The sequence below is a fragment of the Thunnus albacares genome, chromosome 13 (genome assembly GCF_914725855.1).
Source record: "Thunnus albacares chromosome 13, fThuAlb1.1, whole genome shotgun sequence".
NCBI lineage: Eukaryota > Metazoa > Chordata > Actinopteri > Scombriformes > Scombridae > Thunnus > Thunnus albacares.
Genome location: NC_058118.1, coordinates 31,263,805 through 31,289,317, shown reverse-complemented (window position 1 = coordinate 31,289,317; position 25,513 = coordinate 31,263,805). Strand labels below are relative to the sequence as shown.

General features: G+C 39.4%; 2 protein-coding genes across 2 annotated transcripts in view; both read right to left on the bottom strand.

Moving 5' to 3' along the window:
• The window catches only part of LOC122995131, an 8,039-nt gene extending 65 nt beyond the window's left edge, over nt 1-7,974 (bottom strand). The window contains exons 1-4 of the mRNA XM_044370157.1: nt 6,618-7,974; nt 4,962-5,167; nt 2,500-2,620; nt 1-835 (exon numbers count right to left, since the gene is read on the bottom strand). The exon at nt 1-835 is cut by the window's left edge and continues 65 nt beyond it. Of these exons, the coding sequence (XP_044226092.1) occupies nt 656-835; nt 2,500-2,620; nt 4,962-5,167; nt 6,618-7,097 (987 nt within the window). The 5' untranslated portion in view covers nt 7,098-7,974 and the 3' untranslated portion in view covers nt 1-655. The remainder of the gene's footprint in view (nt 836-2,499; nt 2,621-4,961; nt 5,168-6,617) is intronic.
• A 3,540-nt stretch (nt 7,975-11,514) lies between these two features.
• On the bottom strand, nt 11,515-16,619 carry pgap2 (post-GPI attachment to proteins 2). Its single transcript, XM_044370163.1, has 6 exons — nt 16,253-16,619; nt 14,687-14,855; nt 12,953-13,202; nt 12,701-12,807; nt 11,842-11,950; nt 11,515-11,758 (listed from the first exon to the last, which is right to left on the bottom strand). The coding sequence occupies exons 2-6, from the start codon at nt 14,852-14,854 to the stop codon at nt 11,628-11,630; spliced, it is 765 nt and encodes a 254-aa protein (XP_044226098.1). The 5' UTR covers nt 14,855; nt 16,253-16,619; the 3' UTR covers nt 11,515-11,627.
• Nucleotides 16,620-25,513: the final 8,894 nt, after the last annotated feature.

The window sequence follows — 25,513 nt, the reverse complement described above, 5'->3', positions numbered from 1 at the left end:
AATAAAAGCATGTTTCAGCATCCTTAAGTGTTAAAAACTGTCTAATATTGGAGGTGTTCCTATAAATAATAAAACATATTATTAAGAGTGCTATCCCATCTTGCTGTTCCATAAAAAGGTTAACGATTAAAAGATGAAAAAACATCTTTTGCACATTAAAGCTAACATTAAGCTACATAATGACCCCTCGGTGGGCAGAACATTCATCTAAACAGCCTTCATCCTTTTCACCAAGGACATATAGATATTACACCACCTTCTCAACTGATGCTTCATTTTAACTGTAAAGTGCTTAAAGATGCTCTGTGAGTCATTTTAATTCCCAAATATTTAAAGCCAGTCGATGTGTGGAACAAACGTCACGTTTCTGTCCACATGATTTTAATGTTAATTCACGTCAGGACATCTGTATTATGCCTGCATGAATGAAAAAGCACTAAATTTGGCAGAACGCTCTACTCTTCTAAAGTGACTAAAGTGACTAAACTGTGGGAACAGTCTTCCTGTTGGTGGTGCTATGGCAACCATCTGAACCATAAAGCATTAATTTAAAAATATAAATTATTATTATTATTATTTCATACCAAAATTATAACATTGAATCCTGATCAAATACTAAATATTGTAAATACAAAGTTTCCCCTTCATGACTAAATTAGGATGCATGAATGTTCAGTGAGCGCTCCAGTGGTGACGGATAGTTGGGCCACAACTTTTTAACAAGATCTGTAGCTTCGCTGAAATTGTGAAACTTGTCATAAGGAATAATCGGAGGCCTTCCTTTTTCACAGTACGTGAGCTTTTCTCTCAGTCGGTCACTACCAAACTGCAGCGCCTAAAACACAAGAAGAACAGAACAGGATGACGAGCAGAACAACAGTTTCCACAAAACAGCTGTAATAACCCCAATTTTTAAGTCTACGGTGGCTGCAGACGCATGTCGTCAACGTCATCAGTGAAATGTGTGCAGGAGGATTTTCAGTTTTTCAGAGAGCTAACGTTACGAATGTTACAATCGTCTGTCCTGTGCAGCATATGCTAACGTTACTTTATTGTTTTCATGCTGACGTTACTTTATTGTTTCCATAGTAACATTATTTTGTTTTCATGCAATTGTTACTTTGTTGTTTCCATAGTAACTACTTTGTTTTCACACTATTGTTACTTTGTTTTCACGCTAACATTACTTGATTGTTTCCATAGTAACATTATTTTGTTTTCATGCAATCGTTAATTTGTTTTCACACGAATGTTAATTTATTGTTTTCAAACTAATATTACTTGATTGTTTCCATAGTAACATTACTTTGTTTTCACACTAATGTTTATTTGTTTTCACACGAATGTTACTTGGTTGTTTCCATAGTAACTTTGTTTTCACGCAATTGTACTGCGTGCGTTGTGTTGTGATGATGATGAAGATGATGGTGGACTAACGGCTGATAATTAGTAGTTCACTCCAACAAAGACACAGAGGCACTCTGATGTAGAGTCAGTGATGACTGTTAATTGCTTACAAGCATTTCTGGATCTGGGGGATACAAGCCCGGTCTCAGTAAAACTATTTAATATAAATAAAATCATAATCAAAGGAAACACAATACTAATGAATGATTCCTGTGACGAAGCTTAATAACCGTTAAAAGGAAAAATTACAGGGCCAATGGTCTAACGTTGACCAGGATCAAAGACTTACTATATTACAAATTACATAAAGACACTATTGATACAGATGATTCAGTACACACAGATAATCACTCTGAATTTGAACTCTGAATAGTTTTAATTAGTAATTAATTCTCTCTCAGATTACCTTGGATACTGTGTAGCCAAGTATTAAATATGAAATACAGCATAAAAATATAAAAATAACACAAATATTTACACCTTACAACTATTAAATAAAGGTAAAATTTCTGACAAAATAACATATCTATATTACAAAATTTTGCTATTAGACATAGTGACTATTTAAAGCTCAAATTCACGCTAACTTTACTTTATTGTTACCATAGTAACGTTACTTTATTGTTTTCATGCTAACTTTATTGTTACCATAGTAACGTTACTTTATTGTTTTCATGCTAACTTTACTTTATTGTTACCATAGTAACGTTACTTTATTGTTTTCATGCTAACTTTACTTTATTGTTACCATAGTAACGTTACTTTATTGTTTTCACGCTAACTTTACTTTATTGTTTGATTGTTATTGTTCATGTTTGGGAGCAGTGTTGATACTTTGTAACGTGTTTTCATCATTTGATCACACATATACTTACTTGAGTGCTACCTTTTTATTCTGCTACAAATATTATATACACATTAATTTAATTTATGTAAGGACTTTTTTACACAGGAAAGTCACAGTTAAAGCTGTTGAGTGTAAAAAATATCATAATCTGCTTTTCCAAACCCACCATGTGCAATTTATGTGTAGAACGTGAACTGAAATGGTGGAAAGATATTTTCTCTGTACAGTGAGATAAATGATCGTACCTGTCCAAACTCCATATGTAGGGCGACGGCGACATTATCCCAAACATAATACTCACGCTGATGTTCAAACAGCTTCTTCACTTCCACCTGCTTTTCATCTCGTCTGTGGACCAACTCGTAACTGACATCAAGACAAAAGGCAACATGTTTAATAAACTACAAAACTAATAAACTAAAAGCTTTTTTTAAAATAGCTAGTTAGTTAGTTAGTATTTTGTTTTTTTTGCTAAACCATTATTATTACAAAAGCATTGGAGTGTCACTGTCAGGAAGTGTTGATTTTAAATATCTGGTATTCTGACCCCTTTTGACTATTTTTTTTTTTTTTTTTTACAAATACTGAGTTTATTTTAAAAATATCTGTGACATTTTATTCACCAACAGTTGTTTAGATTTCTCTAAATCCATCTTTCCTTACAGCCCAGATACCCCTCTGTCCTCCAGCAGGCTGTTTCTGAAGCTGTATTAATGAGCACCTACTCTGATTGGCTGGAGGTGTGTCAATCAGAATAGGACATAATTAAAGCAGCAGCATGTTCACCTGCAGTAATGTCTGCAGCTGGAGATGTAAGACAGTATGAAGCGTCTATGAAGCAGAGTCTGAAGCTGCTGCTGCACAGCTGAGACTCAACAGGAGGTTTCAGAACAGTGAGATCGTGTTTTAGTTTCCTCACAAAGTAGCCGGAGAAAATCCTGCAGATCACACAAACAACCACTCACTGATAACGGAGGGAAGATTGTCTATGAAAATGAATTTCAGTCGTTCCTGATGTAAATGTCCGTCCTCTGTAAAAGGCTGTAAAGACTTTTTATCTACTGAACAACCAGCAACACTTCCAGGTTCCTTCTTTGCTCGTCATCCGACTGCGATGCAAACTGCGACTACAGAAGCTACATAAACACTCAGCGTGTCGCTGGGCGGCGGTGGACTCATGCTGAAGCTTCCTGCAGATTTGATTTGACTTTCTGGTGTGATGTAGTAACGAGTACAACCTCAACGTCGCTCGCTCTGTAGCCGCCAATTTCAACATTTCAAATAACTTAAAAAGATAGGGGAGGTAGAAGTGAGTAATTTTATAGCACAGGAGGCCCCAACAGCACCCTGATCCATCCCAAACATCAGCTTTATTGTTCCACAAATCCAGCTCTTGAAGACCAGAGTGGAAGCTTTTTAACCTGAGACTTCAGCGTCTTTTAGAGCTTCACCTTCAGTCACACAAACACATTTTAAATGATCTAAAGACTCAATATGTCAAGATATTTTAGAGGTTCATATTCTGGTTTTTGTGGTTGTCTGTTACTTTTATCCTGGTCTGATGTCGGATGTTAAACATAGTTAAGGGCCCAAAACTTGAGGTGAACATATGTAGAAATCCTGCCTGTAAGACAAAGCCCAGGTTTCAGCTGCCCTTTGTGATGTTTGTTTACTTTCCAGATGAGCTGACATCAGCTCGTCACATATCCATAAACATGCATCCGTTCCATAGACTGTGTGTTGCCACAACAGATACTGGCTAGGAGCTAAATCTGCTGAGTGCGCTTGGTCTGCTACGCCCGGTGGGCTCAAAGGAGACCACGGCCTTGCCTGGAGCTGCATTGGAGCGGAAATATTAAAAGTGGTGTGACAGGACATGGAAGCGGGGCAAGCATGGAGGAGTGTCGCCATCTTGGTTTTTTTGGAGCCAGAAGTGATGAGAAGTGACCATATTTGGATGAGAGCATGGAGCTGGGGAGGAGCTCCCCAAGGTCCAACTGCAGCACCTAATGCATCGCCGTGGTAGCGACTTGTCAATCACAACGTAGCCACACCCTAAAGCATACCTGCCTTATCGTCTATTTTACTCCAAATGGGACCATAATTTACAAAATGAACATCATAATGTATTGAAAAAGACTTTAAGCTGATTGTGACCATAAACTCATCAGGAAAGTGTTTACTGAGGTAATAAATCAAGAGAGAAGTAGGGTCATTCTCTCATAGACTTCCATACAATCAGACTTCTTTATGGAGCCAGCTTTGCAGGTTTAAGGCACCTCCGCATTGGTTTCACTTTTCACTCGTTTGGTCCACTCTGTAGCCTTGGTTGCTAAGGTGGTTGCTAAGGCGTCCCATGTGTTGTCCTCTCTCATATTTAATATCTGATTCAGCCCCAACATGTGAACACAGAAGTGAAATCCTGCTACTATAGTAGCAGGAGGAAGCTTCCTGAAGCTGACCAATCAGAACAGAGTGGGCTCATCAGGAGGCGGGGCTAAACGGCCTGTTTCAGACAGAGGCTGAACTGAGGGGCTGCATAAAGGACCAGTAGAAGATAAATAAGGAGTTTTTAACTGGAAATCATGCAAAGATATTCCAGTAGAGCCCCAGAATATAAATATAGAGCTGGAAATATTCGGAATATCTGTCCTTTTAACAGTTTCAGCTACAGTTTTTCAGTGGAAGCAACATTACATATTCTTACCTGTGAGTCCCACACATGGCCTCAGGCCTCCAGATGAAGTGACCATCTCTGTAAGCGCAGATGGCGTTCGGGTCGTCAGTCAGCAAAGGATATTCTGAGAACAGCTCCTGATTGGCTGGGCTGTGGACCAGCACAGCGTACATCACTTCCTGTTTGTACAGGACGGTCTTGAACACCCGCATGATGGGCTGAGTGCCGGAACAAAGCTGGAGGAAATAAAACAGGATTTAATAGAAGAGTCACACAACAACCAGATTCTTACAGGTGTGACATAAACTGATGTCATTTAAACACATCGTTCAACTGCAGATCAACAGCTACACATACATGTCTTGCTCATAAGTCTACATAACCTGGCAGAATCTGTAAGATGTGAACCATTCATAGTGTCTATAGTTGTGACCATAAATTTCAATTTTGGTCTCATCACTCCAAATTAATGTTTTGTGCCGTTGGCACAGTAACGGCTTTTTTCTGGCAACTTGACCGCGCAGCCCATTTTTGTTCAAGTACCTCCTTATTGTTCAGCTTGAAACAGCCACATGCAACTCTCAGCTGAAGTTGCATGTGGGTTTTTCTTTGCAACCTGAACAATTTTTCTGGCAGTTGTGGCTGAAATCTTTGTTGGTCTACCTGACTGTGGCTCAGTATCAACAGAACCCTTCATTTTCCACTTCTTTATCAGAGCTTGAACACTACTGATTGGCATTTTCAAATCTTTGGATATCTTTTTATATCCTTTTCCTGGTTTATAAAGTTCAACTCCCTTTTCTGGCAGGTCTTTGACAGTTCTTTTGCTTTCCTCATGGCTCAGTATCCAGTAAAGTCAGAGCAGCACTGGATGAAATGTGCAGAAACTCATTGACTATTTATACACAGACACTAATTAAAATCAAACTAGTCACAGGTGTGGAAACTTACCTAAACTAACCCTATCCCTTCATAGCTATTTAAACCTGTGTGCGTCAACTTGTGCGTATATTATCAGGTCAAACATTCAAGGGTATGTCAACTTTTGATCAGCACTATTTTGGTGATTTCAGTTATCATTATGCTGTAAAAAGGGCAAATACAATTATGTGAAAATAAATGGCTTCACTTGACCACTATCATTAAATAAAACAAAAGTTTTCAGCATGATCAGTCATTTTTTTCCAAAATATGGCCAATATTTCACAAATTCTACCAGGGTGGAACAACTGTATGAACTCAGAGTAATTCAGCAAAATCTGACGGCATTTTACTTCAACCTACAACCTTATAACTGCTTCACAGCAACAAATCCTGCTGGTTCAGAAGAAGGAAGTGAGATACGACTCTGAGACTAAAGACATCGGTAAACCACAAGATGAGGCTGATCTCTAAAGTACAGACAGGACGGTAAAAGTGAAACTAAACTCCAAACCACAGAGACTCAGTTAGAAGATACAAAAGACTTTTATATTTCATTTATAAACCTACTGAGAGCTCAGAGACTTTTATATAATCTTTTATCCTTCATGCATTCATATGACATTATTTCATCCCAAAGATTTATAAACTTTTACTCAGAGTACATTTCAAATGAGCTGCTTTTAGTTGGATGTCAGATAAGTGTACTATGCATTCTTTCCTCCTCTGCTAGTCAAATATTGACAGGCCCTGACAGGTTTGTACCTGCTGGCTGTAGGCCATCAGCAGCTCCTCCAGGGGGAAGGTGAAGCGGTACGAGCCCAGCCTGGAGGAGTCCAGTAAGGCAGGCGAGGTGGCGAACTTCCCCAGAAAGCTTTGCTGTCTCTGGATCTGCTCCTCCGTCCGGTCTGGGTAGATCTGCTCCAGGAGCCTCCTCTCAGCTGACTGTATGTCCTCAGGTCTCACCATCAGACTCCACCACACCAGCCTCAGAGACTCCTCAGAGTCCGGGTCACAGAAACCTTTAACCCACCTGATGCCTTGTAATCCAGCTCCAGTTGTGTCGTGTTTTAAATGAGTCACATGAAACTCTGGTCGGGGGTACTCCGGGATGTTTTCATTGAAGAGATACCTTTTTTTTTTGTTTTCCAAATCTTTAGTTTTCTCTTTCAAATCACTTAGTTTCAGGTGCTGACCTTTACAAAAGTCTTCAGTATGTCCTCTTCTGGTGACCCGTCTTTCCATGGTCAGGTGATAAAAAGACAAATTAAAAGTCTTTAAACTGTCTTTACTGTTGTCTCTCCTCTGTTATCTGACAGCACAGTGCTGAACAAATATGAAGCCACTCCCATTTTATCTTGTAAAGAGACTCTTCATGATGATGTCACACTGGGGAGGGATCAACAAGAGAAATGTTTGAAGTTATGAGAATTTCTCCGTTCCTTTCCATCCTTCCTCATTTAATGCCGTTCCTTTAAGCAAACAGCCCACACACAACATTTTATACTTCCAACCTTCGCCCAACACAACCGTCAACACACTTCACTGTCTGCAGACACCTGTTTCCTGTAAGATAACAATTCCACATGTCGTGTCTGTCTTGTACAGTTTCCAGATCTTGTATTTAGTTCCACTTTTCCAACAATCATTTCTTTAGAATCAGGATCACCATGTCCGATGCACGTCAGATAACCTTTTCTATTCCTTCTTCACCAGCAGACGAGACACTTACTTTGTCAACAGAAACAAGGTGTGAGACCTCTTACTGGAAACAGAAACAATGTGGTCGCAGCATATACAGTGAGAGACACAAGTATTCAACACGTCTACATTTCTTTCAGCAAACATATTTCCGGTACAGCTACTCACTTGCAAATAAGACCAGACATTGGTATTAACTCAATAAAGCAACACAGCTAAAGAAACTACAACATTCTAATCAATAAAAAAGTTATGTACATTAAACTCCAAAAACCTTCACAACAAGATTGTTGAGCAACATAGGAATATCTAAATGTTCCCATAAGCACCACTGGCAGCATCACTCCACCATCAACCGGCGATGCACAGGAGCTCCTCAGAGGACTGCTGACCGGGCAGAAAATTAGTCAGAAGAAGAAGAAGAACCACTTGAAAAGAGCTCCAGAAAGACCTGGATGAAGCGGGTACATTTGTCCCGAAATCCTCAACATCTGAAGACTGTTTAGAAGAACAGAATAAAAACCCCCCTGAACACTGTGAGAGATTAGTTTCTTCACACAGGAAGCATCTTGAAGCTGTCATTGCAAACAAAGGTTTCTCCACCAAGTATCAACCACATCTCACTTACTTTTTTCTTGTGTCATTCAAATCCAATGCCCATAATTATTTTATTGATTGGAATGTTATGGTTTCTTTAGCTGTGGTCTGAATTTCATATGAATATCTGTACTGGAAATACATTTCCTGAGTGCAAAATTGAGTTTAATACACTTCTACATTTGATTAATGATCATTAAAGTATCAATAAAATAATACAGTAATTTCTCCAACAGCACACTTCTGATATTTTTTCCACCACAATATGTTGTTGTTGTTAAATGTTAAAGTTTCAGTCGTGGTTGAAGGTTTGGTGACCTGGTGTTACTATGGTACATATGAAGGACAGAAGGTGTTGTTTGGAGGATGATAATTCTTGTCAACAAATCTTCATGTTTGGATCCAAACAAACAATGAACTGATCTACTGACAAGTATTGTGTGTGTATCAAAGCGTGATATATCTGATTCCAACCTCTTGACTTTATACTACATTGTTAATTTCTCAAAGAACTTCAGTACAAAGTGCTGATAATTCTTAATAATACTTTTACTTATTATTATTTGACAGATTAATCAATAATGTAATTAATGGTTAGTTGCAGCTCCAGTTTTTTCGGTTTCCAAACAGCAGCAAAGATGATGGAGCTGTTTCACCTCACTGTGTTTCTAAAGGGAGGGTTTTTATTGGTTCTTTATCTAAAGTTAACACAGTATCTCTTTTACCTCTGGTGACCTTCGACCTCTGTTCTAGTATCTTTCAGCCCTGATGGAGCTGCAGCTGATCCAATAATTGATCAGCTGAGTGTAAACATCAGCTGTGAGTGTCTCTGAGTAAATATTAGGACAGATTACAGAACAGGTTTACAGTCTGACTCTCAGCTGCAGGAGTTCACATGTTTGTTTGGTTTCAAAACACGACTCGGACCTTCGTTAGTTATTTAATCTTCACACAGTCACTGATGGTCTGTTACTGCTGAGCGAGGCTGAACTACCGACAAACAAAACAGGAACACAAAAAACCACTAATTCAACTTGTAACACTGAGCAACAAGGATCCAACGATCTCTCTTCACATCACAAACTCTTTGTTGATATCCGGTTTCATCCTGATGAAGGTCACCTGTTCACGAGGAGCTGAACGTCGCTGAGATTTCGTCACCGAGCCACAGTGACACTACTGCCCCCCCCCCCCATCAGGACCATGCAGAGACCTTTAGAGGGGCAGGTGCTCCAAGTTAAAGAGGGGCACATGGAACAAGACTTTTATAGCAACTCTTATTCAAACAGAATATAACAGAATCTTAATCTTTATCAATTAAACCCTTTCATGCATGGTGGTCACTACAGTGGACAGCTGTTCAAAAGCCGTTTTCTTATATATATGCATGGGGGTTTTGATGGTATAGTTGCACATCAGTGGACTCTAGTGTGTCAACCCATACGCTGCCATCCACTGGTCAGTCCTTGTAAGTGCAGCACAAATTGCCGGCCAGAGATGCTCAACAGCTCAGGAACATCTTGTTAATCCTTCTATAGTAATAGACCCTCGCAGGTAAATGAAATTTAATAATAATTTAGTAATACAATTGTTAAAATTTCCAAGTATTGATTTTATGTTGGGAGAAAATGACATTTAATCATCTGTCTACTAAGTTGGACAAACTCCTTGAAAAATACGTTCAAATATTTTTTTTATGTCTAAAGAGGAATAAAAACACTCACACCTACAATTATAGGATGGCATAAACTGATATTTGAGTAAATACCAATGGAATACTTAACTTACAGATTCACATGTAAAACAGCAGTTTTCTTTAAGATTTGGACACCCTTCTTCTGGTGAAAGACTCACAACTATTGTCTTAAAGAGAATGACTGATTGCAATACGGTTAATTGGCAATTCAGGTCATAAGGTCAGATTTCTATTTGCTTGGTGATCAAATGTCAGATATTTATTATTATTATTATCATTTTGTCTTACTGAAGTTGTTGGGAATTCTAAGTACTTTAATTTGCAATTCTCTCAAGACTGTTAGTTGTTGTATCACTGTCAGTTGTGATGGATTGAGCGTGTATATGTTTATATGTTTACTGTATGCCTGTACAACTGTGTGCAATTATTTTTCCGAGTAGGTGGTGAGCTATGTATATTTATGAAAAAAAATCACAATAAAAATATTGTGAAAAAAAAATCCTGACTGAGGTTCATCATGCATCATAACTCATGCATGAAAGGGTTAAAGTCACAGCAGTCACACTCAACTGTCTCATCTCAGATGCTCCTGACTGTGTAACTGTGTCTGTCATTATAACAGCAATAACAGACGCCAAGATGACGACACACGTAGCAATCCGAACATTCACTTATCTGTGCACATCTTTTACAAAAAAAAAAAGTTTACATCATTTCAAAACAAAAACAAAGAGCAGAAACATTCATAAACCAAATGTGACGACACATCAGACTGTGCAGCAAACAGAGCTGTCAGTGTTATTCTTACAGCCAAATGAAGTGCAGATCAGCCATGGTACTAAAAACAATAGTGATACATTTCTACCTCATAATCATCACTTCGTAGTATGTTGAGCATCAACCGGCGTGACGTAAGGCTCACATGTTCTACCTGACGGGGAACATAGTACAGTTGCTGTTGAGGGGGTTGCTGGGGAGGGTTAGGGTGCATGTCACCTGACTTCCCTCACTCCCGTCTCTTCACGAGGACGGAGGAACTTAATTCACCAAACGGGACGTCCTCGCCCTGCAGTCTGTGGTCCTCAAGCACTCCAGCGTCACTCTGAGACGACAAGTACTCATGACACACGTCACCCTAAATGTCAAATGTGTAGAAACTTATTAAGTAACAGTTTAAAGAGAGCCCAGTATTTGTATTTGTATCATTGGACGTCTGGATCTTAAGTTATCAGAGAAATAAACTGGACAAACGTTAGCAGCAGCTCGGCTAACAGCCCCTCCAGGAAGTCCGGTGGTCGCCGAACATCGTCAGAGAAACACTGATTGTTTAGGTGAAACAGCTTTAATTAGTATTTTTAACAATTTTAACCTCTTGTAATCTCTTGTAATCCTATCCCAGTGAAGCTGGTTATTTAACAACGAAGACAACAACTCCCATGATCCCTTGCTACTTCACACTGTCATCACACGCCTAGCGGCTGAAATGACATGTTGTGCGTTTAACTGAACTATTTTGCCTGTTGTAGAATATAAATAGAGCTGGAAATGTGCAGCGTATGTCTCCTTTGAATAGCCGGAGGAGCAGCGAGCTCACTGACTGTAATTATTACTGAACGATGAGCGTCATATTAACATCGACAGAAACATGAGAAAGAAAGACGGCAGGTGTTGTTGGAACGTTCAGGATAAAGTTTAATCTCTTTAAAATGTTCAGAAATGTAAAACAAAGTTTCTTTGTGTCCTTTTGGTTTTTTTTTATAAAGTCACCAGGTGACGTGAGCTCAGTATCGCTTGTCTTCAGGCGGCGTGGCCACCATCACCTCTTTGGTCCCAAAGTCCCAGAAGGCCGTCATGTGGAAGGCCATGTTGGAGAAAACCACCAGGTACTCGAAGAAGGCGAACAGCGTGTAGACTGCGGGAGGGACAGCAGAGAGACACTCAGCACGGTGACGGCTTTCAAACAGCTTTCAAACACACGGCGGGACAAACACTTACTTCCTGTTTCACAGAAGTTGTTGTGGCGTCTGAAGAAGTACGCGGCAGCCAGACAACAGCTGACGTTAAACAGGAAGAGACGCAGCTTCCAGCGGTATGATGTCACTTCCTGAGACAGACAGATGGAGATGGAGAGAGAGAGAGAGAGAGAGAGAGAGAGAGAGAGAGAGAGAGAGAGAGAGAGAGAGAGAGAGAGAGAGAGAGAGAGAGAGAGAGAGAGAGAGAGAGAGAGAGGGGAAATAATGTTTTCATCTGTTTCACATCTGGACACATGTTCAGGTTTCATCAGGACCCTCATCCACATGGACTAGAACAAAGAAAACCTTCTCCAGCACCCCCAAATCCTCCTTGGACCTCTAAAGGACCCTTAAATGTAGTCAAGCAGTCCTTGAAACCCCACAAAGACCACTAGTGTCTGCATAACAACCACTGTACACCCCCTCAGGCACCCATGGGACACCTTGAAGAAGCAGCACAAACTCCAGGACCCTAAAACCTCCTGTGAGCCTCCAAAAGAACGTCTTAAAGGTCCCTTAAAAAACCTCCACATAACACTCCTGCAACCTCCTCAAGGACCATGTGATCACACAAGACCTCTTCAAGGACCCCTCAGAGATCCTTGAATGTCCTCAAGCACTCCTTGAAACTCTTTAAGCACCACAAACTCTCCTGAGAACCTGAATCTGGATGAAATAAAACCTGCTGTCAGCTCTGCGGCGCCCTCTGCAGGCGGAGTTATTTGTGTCTATTTCAGATGTTTTATGAGACATTTTGTTTATTTGTTTATTTGTTTATTTATAGAATGATTTTCTGGTAAATGACAGGAACGACTCATCAGGAGATGAAGGGTTTTCTTTACCTCGGGGTTCACGGAGTGTCTCTTGATCACATGCCACAGCTTGCACGTACTGAGCATGTGCAGCAGCGAGCTCGCCATGAAGACGATGAAACCGTTTTTATGAACACCTGCGGACACAAACAGACGCATCGGAGTCAATATTCATCATCAACAGACGCTAGATTCCCTGGAGTCAACAACAACAACAACAACAACAACAAAATAAACAACTGTTCCACTGTTCCAAGCAGCAGCAGCTGTGTCGTGACTCACTGTATGTCTCGTTGGACGACACGTATGTGAGCAGCAGCAGTCCCGTGTTCTCGGCGAGGCTGCAGAGCAGCGTCAGTCCGCTCAGCAGCAGCTCCGGCAGCTTGGAGGCGAAGCGGCCGCGGTAGAAGTTGAAGTAGGCGGCGGACAGCAGGTAGCGCGGCGCCGAGTGAAGCCCGATGCAGCAGCGCCAGATGTAACGCTCCGGCACGCGGCTGATGGCGGCGCTGATGGACGGGAGGTAGTTGGACACCTGGAACGGACGATCATCCGTTAATCTGTTAATTATCTGACACCTTAACGACTAAAGAAACCTGAAAATATTCACATTTAAGAAGCTGGAAGCAGAAAATCTTTTTGCTTTAAAAATGTCACATGTGATGATAAACTGAATATCTGAGGTTTGGAACCGTTGATGAGACATTTAAAGACATTTAAAGACATCAAACGAACATTTCATGTCGTTTACAGAACAAACGATTCATCAGTAAAATAACAGACAGATGAATTAATGATGTTTTGGTCCTAAATGATGTAAACGTCAGTCAGCTGACAGCAGCAGGAAACAGAACAGCTGGTTTCCTGTTTCTGAACACACAAACTGTCTCTGACTATCTTCAGAGCTATAATATTATGGGATGTAGTTACAGAGAAAGTCGTGAGTGTTTCAGCTGTTTGTTCACGTGTTACATGGATTGATTTACTGAAGAGGAACAGTGTTTTATTTTTAACCCTTTTTTATACCTGTGTACTTTTTCCCGCCTCAGCGGCGTCTCGTTAGCACATCTGGTTGTTTCTTGACAATGAAAGTGCTGGATGTCCCAAAACTTTCTGAGAATAAATCAGAAATAATTATTTTTGCTCATCTAAAGCAGTAGTCCCCAACCCCGATGTTTTATTTATTATTTAAGTCTGAACGATGTTTTATTTTGAAAAATAACCGAATTCTCAAACCAGGTGAATCCAGCGTGTCTATGTAAATGACGGCGGCCTTACAGGTACGTTGGAGACAACGACGCCGCCCGAGACCACAAAAGCACTCAAAACCCTGTCGCCATTTCACGACATCCTGTCTGTGTGAAGCGGCGTTTTCTGCAGGAGCAGACCGGACGTAAGCGACACACTTCGGGCGTCATTGTCTCCCTACATCCTCGCTGCAGAGAAACAAGCTCAGAGCTCCCGCTGAGTTGTATTTTTCATGCATTTTATATTTGTTTTTCTGGTGTATTTTATTTTGAAGGCATGTTTAAACGTTACTATAGTGACCAGAGAGCGTTATAGGGGGCAGAGAGGATGTTGTTGGCGCAATGTTATACTAATAAAGTTGCACACGAGTTCACAGTGGATTCAGGTTTATTATTATATTTAGAAAATACCACAGTATTTATACCGGTCGTATCATTTTAGTTTGTTGTATTTATCTGCAGCACCTCCATGAAAATACTGTCTGACATTAAACCAGTCTGTGGCGCAAAAAAGGTTGGGGACCTCTGACCTAAATCCACACCAATGGTATTAATATTTTATTCTGCTTTATTTCATTTTAACTGTCAGATTTTGCTGTTTAATTGTAAAACTTAAATGTTTTAACCATGTAAATCACTTTGTAACTGTGTTTTAAAAAGTGTTGTATCAATAAAGTTTATTATTATAAATATGATTCATAAAAATGAAGAATAAAACCAGACTTTTCCTTTAAATCTAATCTGACGTCCTGGTTTCCGTGTGACGACTTACGCGACAGTGTGTGTATGTTGAGTCCTCAAAGTGGTACATGAGCGCCAGGGAGAGGCAGGCGATGAGGCCGGTCAGAGGCAGCAGCACCGTCGCCACGGCGAAGCTGGTGAAAGGCAACCGGATGAGGGGCCGGTCCCGGTCCAGGCTGCCGTACGGCCCCTGGAGCATCCTGGACAAACACACGTTTGATCAGCACACAAATACCTGACGACATTTAAATGATTGATTCATACTTAATAAACAGAACTCATCCTGAATCACATGATCACTGTTTTCACCCCTAAATGTTAATCTGTCGTACATAAAGTACATAAGTATTATGAGCTTGATGTAGTTAAAGTATTGCAGTAAAAGTACATAAGTATTATGAGCTTGATGTAGTTACAGTATTGCAGTAAAAGTACATAAGTATTATGAGCTTGATGTAGTTAAAGTATTGCAGTAAAAGTACATAAGTATTATGAGCTTGATGTAGTTAAAGTATTGCAGTAAAAGTACATAAGTATTATGAGCTTGATGTAGTTAAAGTATTGCAGTAAAAGTACATAAGTATTATGAGCTTGATGTAGTTAAAGTATTGCAGTAAAAGTAGTGGTTTGGTCCCTCTGACTGATATATTATTATATATGACATCATTAGATTATTAATAGTGAAGCATCAGTGTTAGAGCAGCATGTTACTGTTGTAGCTGCTGGAGGTGGAGCTAGTTTACACTACTTTATATACAGTTAGCTAGTTTAGTCCAGTGGTTCCCAACCTAGGGGTCGGGCCCCTCCAAAGGGTCAGCAGATAAATCTGAGGGGTGGTGAGATGATTAATGGGAGAGGAAAGAAGAAAAAACAAAGTTCTGATACACAAATCTGTTTTCAGTTTTTGGACTTTTTCTCTAATCTTTGATTTTTGCTGAAATATTGGATCATTTGAACATTTATTGAAATGAAAGCATGTGAGAAGTTTAGAGGGAAAAATCACTATTTGGTGGAGCTGTTAACAACTCATAGACATGTGAAATGTGACCCCGACTACACACTGCTTTTTGTAAGACGTCAAAAGACAAAAAGGTTGGAAACCACTGGTTTCATCTTTAACAATGTGTTGTATTTTAAAAGCTTGTTATATTATCCATTGTGTCAAATCTTCATCTGAAAAGTAACTAAAGCTGTCAAATAAATGTAGTGGAGTAGAAAGTATAATATTTCCCTCTGAAATGTAGAAAGTAGCATCACATGGAAATACTCAAGTAAAGTACAAGTACACTGTGTTTCTTGTCATTTGGGACATCAGACGGTTATATTTATAACAAATACACATATAAACATATAAATGATTCTGTTATCGACACAGAACCTTCTGTTTGGGTAGATTATATGAAAGCCGAACTGTAGATCAGTAAAAAAGACTTTTTGTCGTTAAAAACCAGCGTTCATCTCTGACATTCAGCGAGGAAACTTTTACAATGACCTGAATAATAAACGGACTTTGGCAGCAGCACTTCCTGGACGCTGTTTCTGACCGTTAGCTCTGAACCGGGTGCAGATGTGTCCGGTTACACCGTGAAACACTCACCTGTACGGTTCTCCAGGCTGGCCCGGTCAGCTGCTCCGCTTCTCACACATTAATGAGACATTTAAGCAGCTTTAGCTTCAGTTTAATCCTGTTAGCTCCGGTTAGCCGCTGTAGCTAAAGTTAACGTTAGCATAGCGCAGACCAGTTACGTCGGAACTTAAGAGTCTGATTTAACGTGAAATGTAGTTTTAAATGTGATAAACGGTTTGTTGGCCAAATCTCTAACTTCTCTACAGCTGCTCTGATCAGTTTAATGTCGCTGTCATACTTCATATATCGATCGTTTCTGTTACTTTATGATTCTCTGCCCGACTCGGAGACGCACTTTGCTCTGCATCAAGCTAGCTACAATTCAGTAAACAACTTCCGGTCATGATATTTACTACTTCCGCTTTGGTAAAAGAAGAATTCAGGTGTTTTTTACTTACAAACTGTGTCTTAAACCAACAGTCAGGTGTCCATAGTAACAGTGAAAGAGGTTTTCCTCGCTGTAATCATTCCTCCTGTTCATACTGGATATTAAAAGATCCTTCAAATGTGCTTTCCGTATCAAACAGCCTCTTGTCTCGAGAGGTTCTCTGTAACAGTAACTCAGTATTGTGTCGCTGCTTTATTCACCCGAACTGGGTAACATTTAACCAGTGACTTTTACTGTGTACATATCACAACCTCTTGACTTTATATTACGTTGTTAAATTCTTAAAGAACTTCAGGACAAATTGCTGATGATTCTTAATAATACCTTTACTTAAATGTTATTGTTTACAGCCAGGTTTTTGCTAATTCTACGTAAAGGACGGATTCACAGTTTTTCAAGTGTGTCTTAAACCAGCAGTCAGGAGCCCAAACGAACATTGAACCTGTTTTTCTTGCTGTAATCATTCCTCCTGTTCATACTGACCACTATAAGATCCCTTCATAATGACCTTACAATGGAAGTGATGGGGACAAAATCCACAGTCCTCCTTCTGTGCAAAAATGTATTTAAAAGTTTATCTGAAGCTAATATGAAGCTTCAGTGTCCAAATGAGTCAAATCAAGTAGATATCTTTCAACGTTACAGTCTTTTTAGTGCCAAAGTTCCTCTTTTTGTTACTATACTTCCACCTGTAGCTCAACAGGGAAACACTGTCCGAGGAAACACAAAGAGGGAATTTGATGCTAAAAAGACTGTAAATGTGTCAGATATCCACTTGATATGACTAACTCAGACTGATGAAGCTGAATAGAAGCTTCACACAGACTTTTAAATGACTGTGTGGACACACTGTGGATTTTGGCCTCCATCACTTCCATTGTAAGGTCATTATGAAGGGATCTTATAGTGGTCAGTATGAACAGGAGGAATGATTACAGCAAGAAAAACAGGTTCAATGTTCGTTTGGGCTCCTGACTGCTGGTTTAAGACACACTTGAAAAACTGTGAATCCGTCCTTTACGTAGAATTAGCAAAAACCTGGCTGTAAACAATAACATTTAAGTAAAGGTATTATTAAGAATCATCAGCAATTTGTCCTGAAGTTCTTTAAGAATTTAACAACGTAATATAAAGTCAAGAGGTTGTGATATGTACACAGTAAAAGTCACTGGTTAAATGTTACCCAGTTCGGGTGAATAAAGCAGCGACACAATACTGAGTTACTGTTACAGAGAACCTCTCGAGACAAGAGGCTGTTTGATACGGAGCCTCTAAAGTCCTGAAAGATGATAATTAACTATGAATTCATGTGTGAAACATTACAACCTTTATTAATGACTTATAATATTTAATAACTGCAGGCCTGATGACTGAGTGAATGAGTGTAGAAGTGTATTAAACTGACCAATTTTGCCTTTAAAAGAACATGATTCACTCTTGACCTTATCTATGACCTTTTATCTGCTGTAACCACATTGTTTCTGTTTTAAATAAGATGTCTCGCAGCTTGTTTGTGTTGACAAACAAAGTGTCTCGTCTGTTAGGAAAGAAGGAATAGAAAAGGTTATCTGAAGTGCATCAGACATGGTGACCCTGATTCGAACGCAGTGATCGTTGAAGAAGAGGAACTAAATACAAGATCTGGATATAATATTTAAAATATATTTATACATTTAAGTAGTAGAAAGTTGTTTTAAATATAAGTTTCCATTATATTTAGTTGAGTACAGATTTGTATTTGTACTTCTTGCAGTCGTCCAGCAGATGGTGCTGTTTCTCTCAATAGGACAGTGATTCCCAAATGTTTTCTAGGGGTGCAGAGCCTCCTTATGGGTAAAAAAAACCCCCAAAATAACACATATCAGACAAGTGCTTGCAACCTCCTACATAATTTAATTAATTTAGTTAGTACAGACCTAAAACTTGTGTGTGTGACATCTTACTAAAAAACAAAATAAGGATCAAGTCACTTTTTAGAGCGGAAGCATTAAAAGTGACACCGCAGCGTGCATGTTCTAAATTTTTGTACAAATTTGAATCAGAATCATTTGATATTTGTCTTATTCATTACCACTGCAGTGTTACCACGGTAACAACAGGTCACCAAACCATCAACCAGGACTGAAACTTTAACATTAAGCACATCTTCCTTTTACTTTCAATCAGCTCGCACCAGATACTGGAACATTAAACGTTTTACAGCTGATTAACCTTCGGTGAATGTTTATCAGTCATCGTCATGCCACACAGTAAGCTTCATCTGCTGCTTTATTGGCTCAGCTCACAGGAACAACAAGCAACTGATGATCTTAAAGTGAGAAGAACTGTAATGTAAAGCACATGTTCTTCTGTCCACAACATGTACAATAAAACTATACTAGACAGATAAAACTAAGATTATAGTTCCGTCTGTCCAGGAAAGAAACGGAGAGCAGATGGAAAGGAGAGGAACAAAAAAATTCTCATAACCTAAAACATTTTTCTTGTTATTCTTGACTCCTCCCCAGTGTGACATCATCATGACAATGTAACAAATCAAAAGATAAAATGGGAGTGGCTCTTTATCAAAGTTCATAATAGTTCAGCACTGTGCTGTTGCTGGATAACAGAGAAGAGAAAAGAGACAGTGTCACCTGACCATGGAAAAACACGTTGAGGCAAGAGGATATATTACCCATGTTTATTACACTTATAACAGTCAGCACCTGAAACTGGGTGATTTGAAAGAGAAAGCGAGAGAGAGAGTTTACTTAGTAAACAAATATCTCTTCAAAGAAAACATCCCGGCGTACCCCCGACCAGAGTTTCATGTGACTCATCTGAAACACGACACAACTGGAGCTGGATTACGTGGCATCAGACGAGATAATGGTTTCCGTGACCCGGACCCTGAGGAGTCTCCGAGGCTGCTGTGGTGGAGTCTGATGGTGAGACCTGAGGACATACAGTCAGCTGAGAGGAGGCTCCTGGAGCAGATCTACCCAAACCGGACGGAGGAGCAGATCCAGAGACAGCAAAGCTTTCTGGGGAAGTTCGCCACCTCGCCTGCCTTCCTGGAGTCCTCCAGGCTGGGCTCGTACCGCTTCACCTTCCCCCTGGAGGAGCTGCTGACAGCCTACAGCCAGCAGGTACAAACCTGTCAGGGTCTGTCAACACCCCAGAACCATAGTACACTTTACTGACATCCAACTAAAAGCAGCTCATTTGAAATGTACTCTGAGTAAAAGTTTACTTTGTTACAAATCTTTGGGATGAAATAATGTCATATGAATGCATGAAGGATAAAAGATTATATAAAAGTCTCTGAGCTCTCAGTAGGTTTATAAATGAAATATAAAAGTCTTTTGTATCTTCTAACTGAATCTCTGTGGTTTGGAGTTTAGTTTCACTTTTACAGTCCTGTCTGTACTTTAGAGATCAGCCTCATCTTGTGGTTTACCGATGTCTTTAGTCTCAGAGTCGTATCTCACTTTCTGCTTCTGTTTCACAATAAAAGATTTCCATCTGTGAACCAGCAGGATTTGTTGTTGTGACGCAGTTATAAGGTTGTAGGTTGAAGTAAAATGCCATCAGATTTTGCTGAATTACTCTGAGTTCATATGTGTATCTGTTGATCTGCAGTTGAAGGATGTGTTTAAGTGACATCAGTTTATGTCACACCTGTTAGAATCTGTGTGTTGTTGTGTGACTCTTCTATAAAATCCTGTTTTATTTCCTCCAGCTTTGTTCCGGTGCTCATCCCGTCATGCGGGTGTTCAAGACAAACAGAAGACAAACAGAAGGTGATGTACGCTGTGCTGGTCCACAGCCCAGCCAATCAGGAGCTGTTCTCAGAATATCCTTTGCTGACTGACAACCCGAACGCCATCTGTGCTTACAGAGATGGTCGCTTCATCTGGAGACCTGAGGCCATGTGTGAGACTCACAGGTAAGAATATGTAATGTTGCTTCCACTGAAAAACTGCATTTCAAACTGTTAAAGGACACATTCTGCACATTTCCAGGTCCTACAGTTTCAGATCTCCGGTTAAAAACTCCTTATTTATCTTCTACTGGTCCTTTATGCAGCCCCTCAGTTCAGCCTCTGTCTGAAACAGGCCGTTTTAGCTCCTGTCTCTTTAAGGCCCCGCCTCCTGATGAGCCCACTCTGTTCTGATTGGTCAGCTTCAGGAAGCTTCCTCCGGCTCCGGAGGCTACGTAAACAAACTATAGTAGCAGGATTTCACTTCTTTTTCTCCTTCTTTACTCCAAATGTCAACTTCTCAAATCCATCCGTACATGTTGGAGCTGAACAACACATGGAACCACCTTAGCAACCACCTTAGCAACCACCTTAGCAACCAAGGCTACAGAACGGATGCATGTTTATGGACACGTGACAAGCTGATGTCATCTTGTCGGGAAAGTAAAAAAAAACATTTCAAATGAAGCTTCTAGGGCAACTGAAACCTGGGCTTTGTCTTACAGGCAGCATTTCTACATACGTTCACCACCACCAAGTTTGACCATGTTTAACATCTGACATCAGAACAGGATATAAATAACAGAAAATCACAAAAACCAGAATATGAAACCTTTAAATATTTTAATATTTTTAATATGTCTTTAGACTGTGATCAGGGTGATGGTGGGGCTCTAGAATTACTCACCTCTATCTCCTCTGTCTTTTTAAATTATTTGAAATGTTGAAATTGGCGGCTACAGAGCAAGCGGTGTTGAGGTTGTACTCGTTACTACGTCACACCAGAAAGTCAAATCAAATCTGCAGGAAGCTTCAGCATGAGTCCACCGCCGCCCAGCGACACGCTGAGTGTTTACGTAGCTTCTGTAGTCGCAGTTTGCATCGCAGCCGGATGACGAGCAAAGCAGCACACTGGAAGTGTTGCTGGTTGTTCAGCAGATAAAAAGTCTTTACAGCCTTCCAGAAGATGGACATTTACATCAGGAACAGCTGAAATTCATTTTTGGAGACTATCCTGCCTCCGTTATCAGTGAGTGGTTGTGTGTGTGTTGTGGCACATTTTACCACTGCAGGATTTCTCCTGTTTCTTTCTGTTACTGAACTAAAGGAATATAATATATCTGTGCTAAAGCTAAGCAATAGCGACCTCCCGCTACTTTGTAAGGAAACTTAGACAAGATCTCACCCTTCATTCAGGATCAGACTCCACTTCATAGATGCTATATACTGTCTTACATCTCCAGCTGTAGTCATTACTGCAGGTTAACATTATAGACTGTATAAAAAATATGGACGTAGTTACCGTGACGTCACCCGTTGGTTTCTGAAGAGCGGTTTTGAAGCTCAAAGTGAGCCGCTCCGGCCATTGCCATCTTGGCAGTGCGTGACGCTGCCTAACTTCCAGCCAATCAAAAATGGGCAAAGAGGCGGGCCGAATGGCTGAAACAAGCCACCTAGCGGCTGGCGGACCTGTCACTCAAAGCAGCCATGTCCTTCATTATGCAGAACTTTACGGCTTAATAACATTTAAACGGGTGAGTTATAAAAAAATTCACCCCCTGTACAGTTGTCATGAAAGAGGAAATTAGCTACAGAGACCAAAACCGTTTTTTGTACCAGGCTGTAAACATGGTTATTTCTGCTGTAAAGTTGGGCATTTTAACATGGGGGTCTATGGGGATTGACTCACTTTTGGAGCCTCAATTGGCCATTCAAGGAACTGCAGTTTTTGACACTTCCACCTTGGCTTCATTTTTCAGCCTCGGAGGTTGCCGCTTGGTTAACATGCTGCTGCTTTTGTTAAGCCCTATTCTGATTGGCTGGGGGTGAAGGTGGGGGCTCATTAATGATGCAGATTTCATGTAAACAGCTTCAGAAACAGCCTGCTGGAGAACAGAGAGGTATCTGGGCTGTAAGGAAAGATGGATTTAGAGAAATCTAAACAACTGTTGGTGAATAAAATGTCACAGATATTTTTAAAATAGACTTAGTGTTTATAAAAATTAATCAAAAAGGTCATGATACCAGATCTTTAAAAACATCTCCACTGCAGCACAGGGAACACTCTGTGACAGTGACACCCCAATGCTTTGGTAATAATTATAGTTCAACAAAAGAACAAAACACTTACTAACTAACTAAAATAAAATATAAGTTTATTAGTTTTGTAGTTTATTAAATGTGTTGTTTCTGTTTGCTTTTTGTCTTTGTGTCAGTCACGAGTTGGTCCTCAGACAAGATGAAAAGCAGGTGGAAGTGATGGAGCTGTTTAGACGTGACTGTGAGTTTTACGTTTGGGATGATGTCGCCATCGCCCTGCATGTGGAGGATGGACAGGTACGATCATTCATCTGTACAAAGAAAATATCTTTTCACCATTTCAGTTCATGTTCTACACATAAATTGCACAAGGTGGGTTTGGCAAAGCAGATTATGATATTTTTACACCGAATATCTTTAACTGTGACTTTCCTTTGCAAAAAATAAGTTGTTACATAAATTAAATTAATGTATTTCATATTTCTTTACCAGAATAAAAAGGAAACACTCAAGTAAAGTGTACATGTGTGATCAAATGATCGCATTCATATACATTTGTTTTGATAGTCTCGGCTTATTTCCTAATATAAAAACTTGAGCCGAGAATCCAAAGTGACACACAAATATTTAAACTAAACATTAATTTTGTCCAATGTGTGTGATGTAAATCTACTCAACACTGTTCTCTGCAATGAAAACGTGTTTGGTATGATTCAGTGTCACTGGATTGTTGTTATGCATAAATCACAGTGTCATCTGCATACACTTCACACACAACCTCTTAACAGCTTTCAGGTGAATCATTTATTTATATATCAACAGAGGAGCAAAGGACCCAGTATTGAGCCTTGTGGTACACCCCATTTACAATTTACCATTTACTAACTACTCTGTATTGTGCTGTGACATTGTTTGATTGGTAGATGTGTCCTGTTCTTTTAGTGTGTGCATTTTAATTATATGTACCACACATTTTATAAGACATGTAATTTTATTGTTATTACTTATTCTAGTTAAAGGTTGCCTTTTTAACATCTGGCCAGGGACAACTAACTCTGGCTCATTTACAGCTCTGTTTTCAGTTGATTGAAATGGTGCCCCAGACTTAAAAATTGGGGTTATTACAGCCGTTTTGTGGAAACACTTGTTGTGCTGCTCGTCATCTTGTTCTGTTCTTCTGTTTTAGGTGCTGACGTTTGGTAGTGACCGACTGAAAGAAAACCTCACCTACTGTGAGACAGGAACACGTCTAATCAGACCTGAAGAAGAGTTTCGTGATTTCGAGGAAGCTACAGATCTTGTTAAAAAGTTGTGGCCCGAATATCCGTCACCACTGGAGCGCTCGCTGAACATTCATGCATCCTAATTTGTCATGAAGGGGAAACTTTGTATTTACGATATTTAGTATTTGATCAGGATTCTGTGTTTGCTAATTTTGGTATGAAATAATAATAATAATTTATATTTTTAAAATAATGCTTTACGGCTCAGATGGTTGCCATAGCACCACCAACAGGAAGACTGTTCCTACAGTTTAGTCACTTTAGAAGAGAGTAGAGCGTTCTGCCGAGTTTAGTGCTTTTTCATTCATGTTGAGGCCATTTGTTTGTCAAAAAAATGCAAGCGTGAAAAAAAAAGATTAAAAAAAGTCTTTAAGTTACTCATTATTTGTAGAATGCAGATGTCTTGGCAAGTGAATTTACATTTAAATATCATGCAGATGGAAAGGTGACTTGAGGATGCTGAAACATACTTTTATAACAAGCCGCATAGATTAACATGAAGCTGTTTTGTGGAACTCCCTTAAAAAAATACCTTTTTAATCAAACTTAATCAGTTCTTACATGTTTATCTTTGCTTTTATGTCATGTTTCCTGTTGGTTTTTTTGGTATTGTTTAAAAATCTTCATTCAACCATTGTATGTTAATCATGTTCTGTAAAGTCTTTTGCATCTTTACTTTGAAATCTGCTGTGCAAATAAAATAATACATCATACCTCCGTTTATGGTCCTGAAAAAAAATTTTCATTCAACTGAATGATTAAATAAACTTGAACACAGAGGCGGAAAGTAATCAAATACATGTACCTAAGTGCTGAGCTTAAGTACAATTTTTAGGTACTTTACTTGAGTATTTCCATTTGATGCTACTTTATGCTTCTACTCCACTACATTTATTTAGTTAGTCATCAGATCTCAATTTTATGAGTAAAACAGATAATGATTTAAATCACTTTGTAGAGATCTTTTTCCTCTTCGACATTCAAAGGTCTTTTTCTGTCGATCAGTGTCAAAAAATTCACATTAAATCGATTTTGATTCAATATATATATAAAACATTTACTCAAGTACTGTACTTGTAGTGATTAACTACATCAAGCTCATAATACTTATGTACTTTTACTGCAATACTTTAACTACATCAAGCTCATAATACTTATGTACTTTTACTGCAATACTTTAACTACATCAAGCTCATAATACTTATGTACTTTTACTGTAATACTTTAACTACATCAAGCTCATAATACTTGCCTGTTGTTTTACATGCGTGTCTGTTTACGTGAGAATGTCACCGACATTTTAACCAACATGACGCCAAAATTAACAGCATGGCTTCTTGTGTCTGAGGCAAATAATCTGTCTGCCTGTTTCAGCAGGTTGTTTCTAGAAGCTTTCAGCATTTTGATAAATCCAGTTTTCACTAACCACCGCTAAGGAAACACCCAGTACATAGACGGCACGTTAGGGAACATGAAACAGGTGATTTACTGCTTGTTTTTAATGTCATTTAGTAAACAATGATAAGAAAACATCATTAAACTCTGAGGGAACATTACTA

Bases quoted from the DNA above. Each gene is read 5' to 3' on its own strand.
- pgap2 (XM_044370163.1), bottom strand. From the start codon at position 14,854: ATGCTCCAGGGGCCGTACGGCAGCCTGGACCGGGACCGGCCCCTCATC. The intron at 11,951-12,700 runs GTAAAGAAAACC...TGTCTGTCTCAG, and splicing joins GACACTCCGTGAACCCCGAG to GAAGTGACATCATACCGCTG. The intron at 11,759-11,841 runs GTAAGTGTTTGT...TCCCTCCCGCAG, and splicing joins CAACTTCTGTGAAACAGGAA to TCTACACGCTGTTCGCCTTC.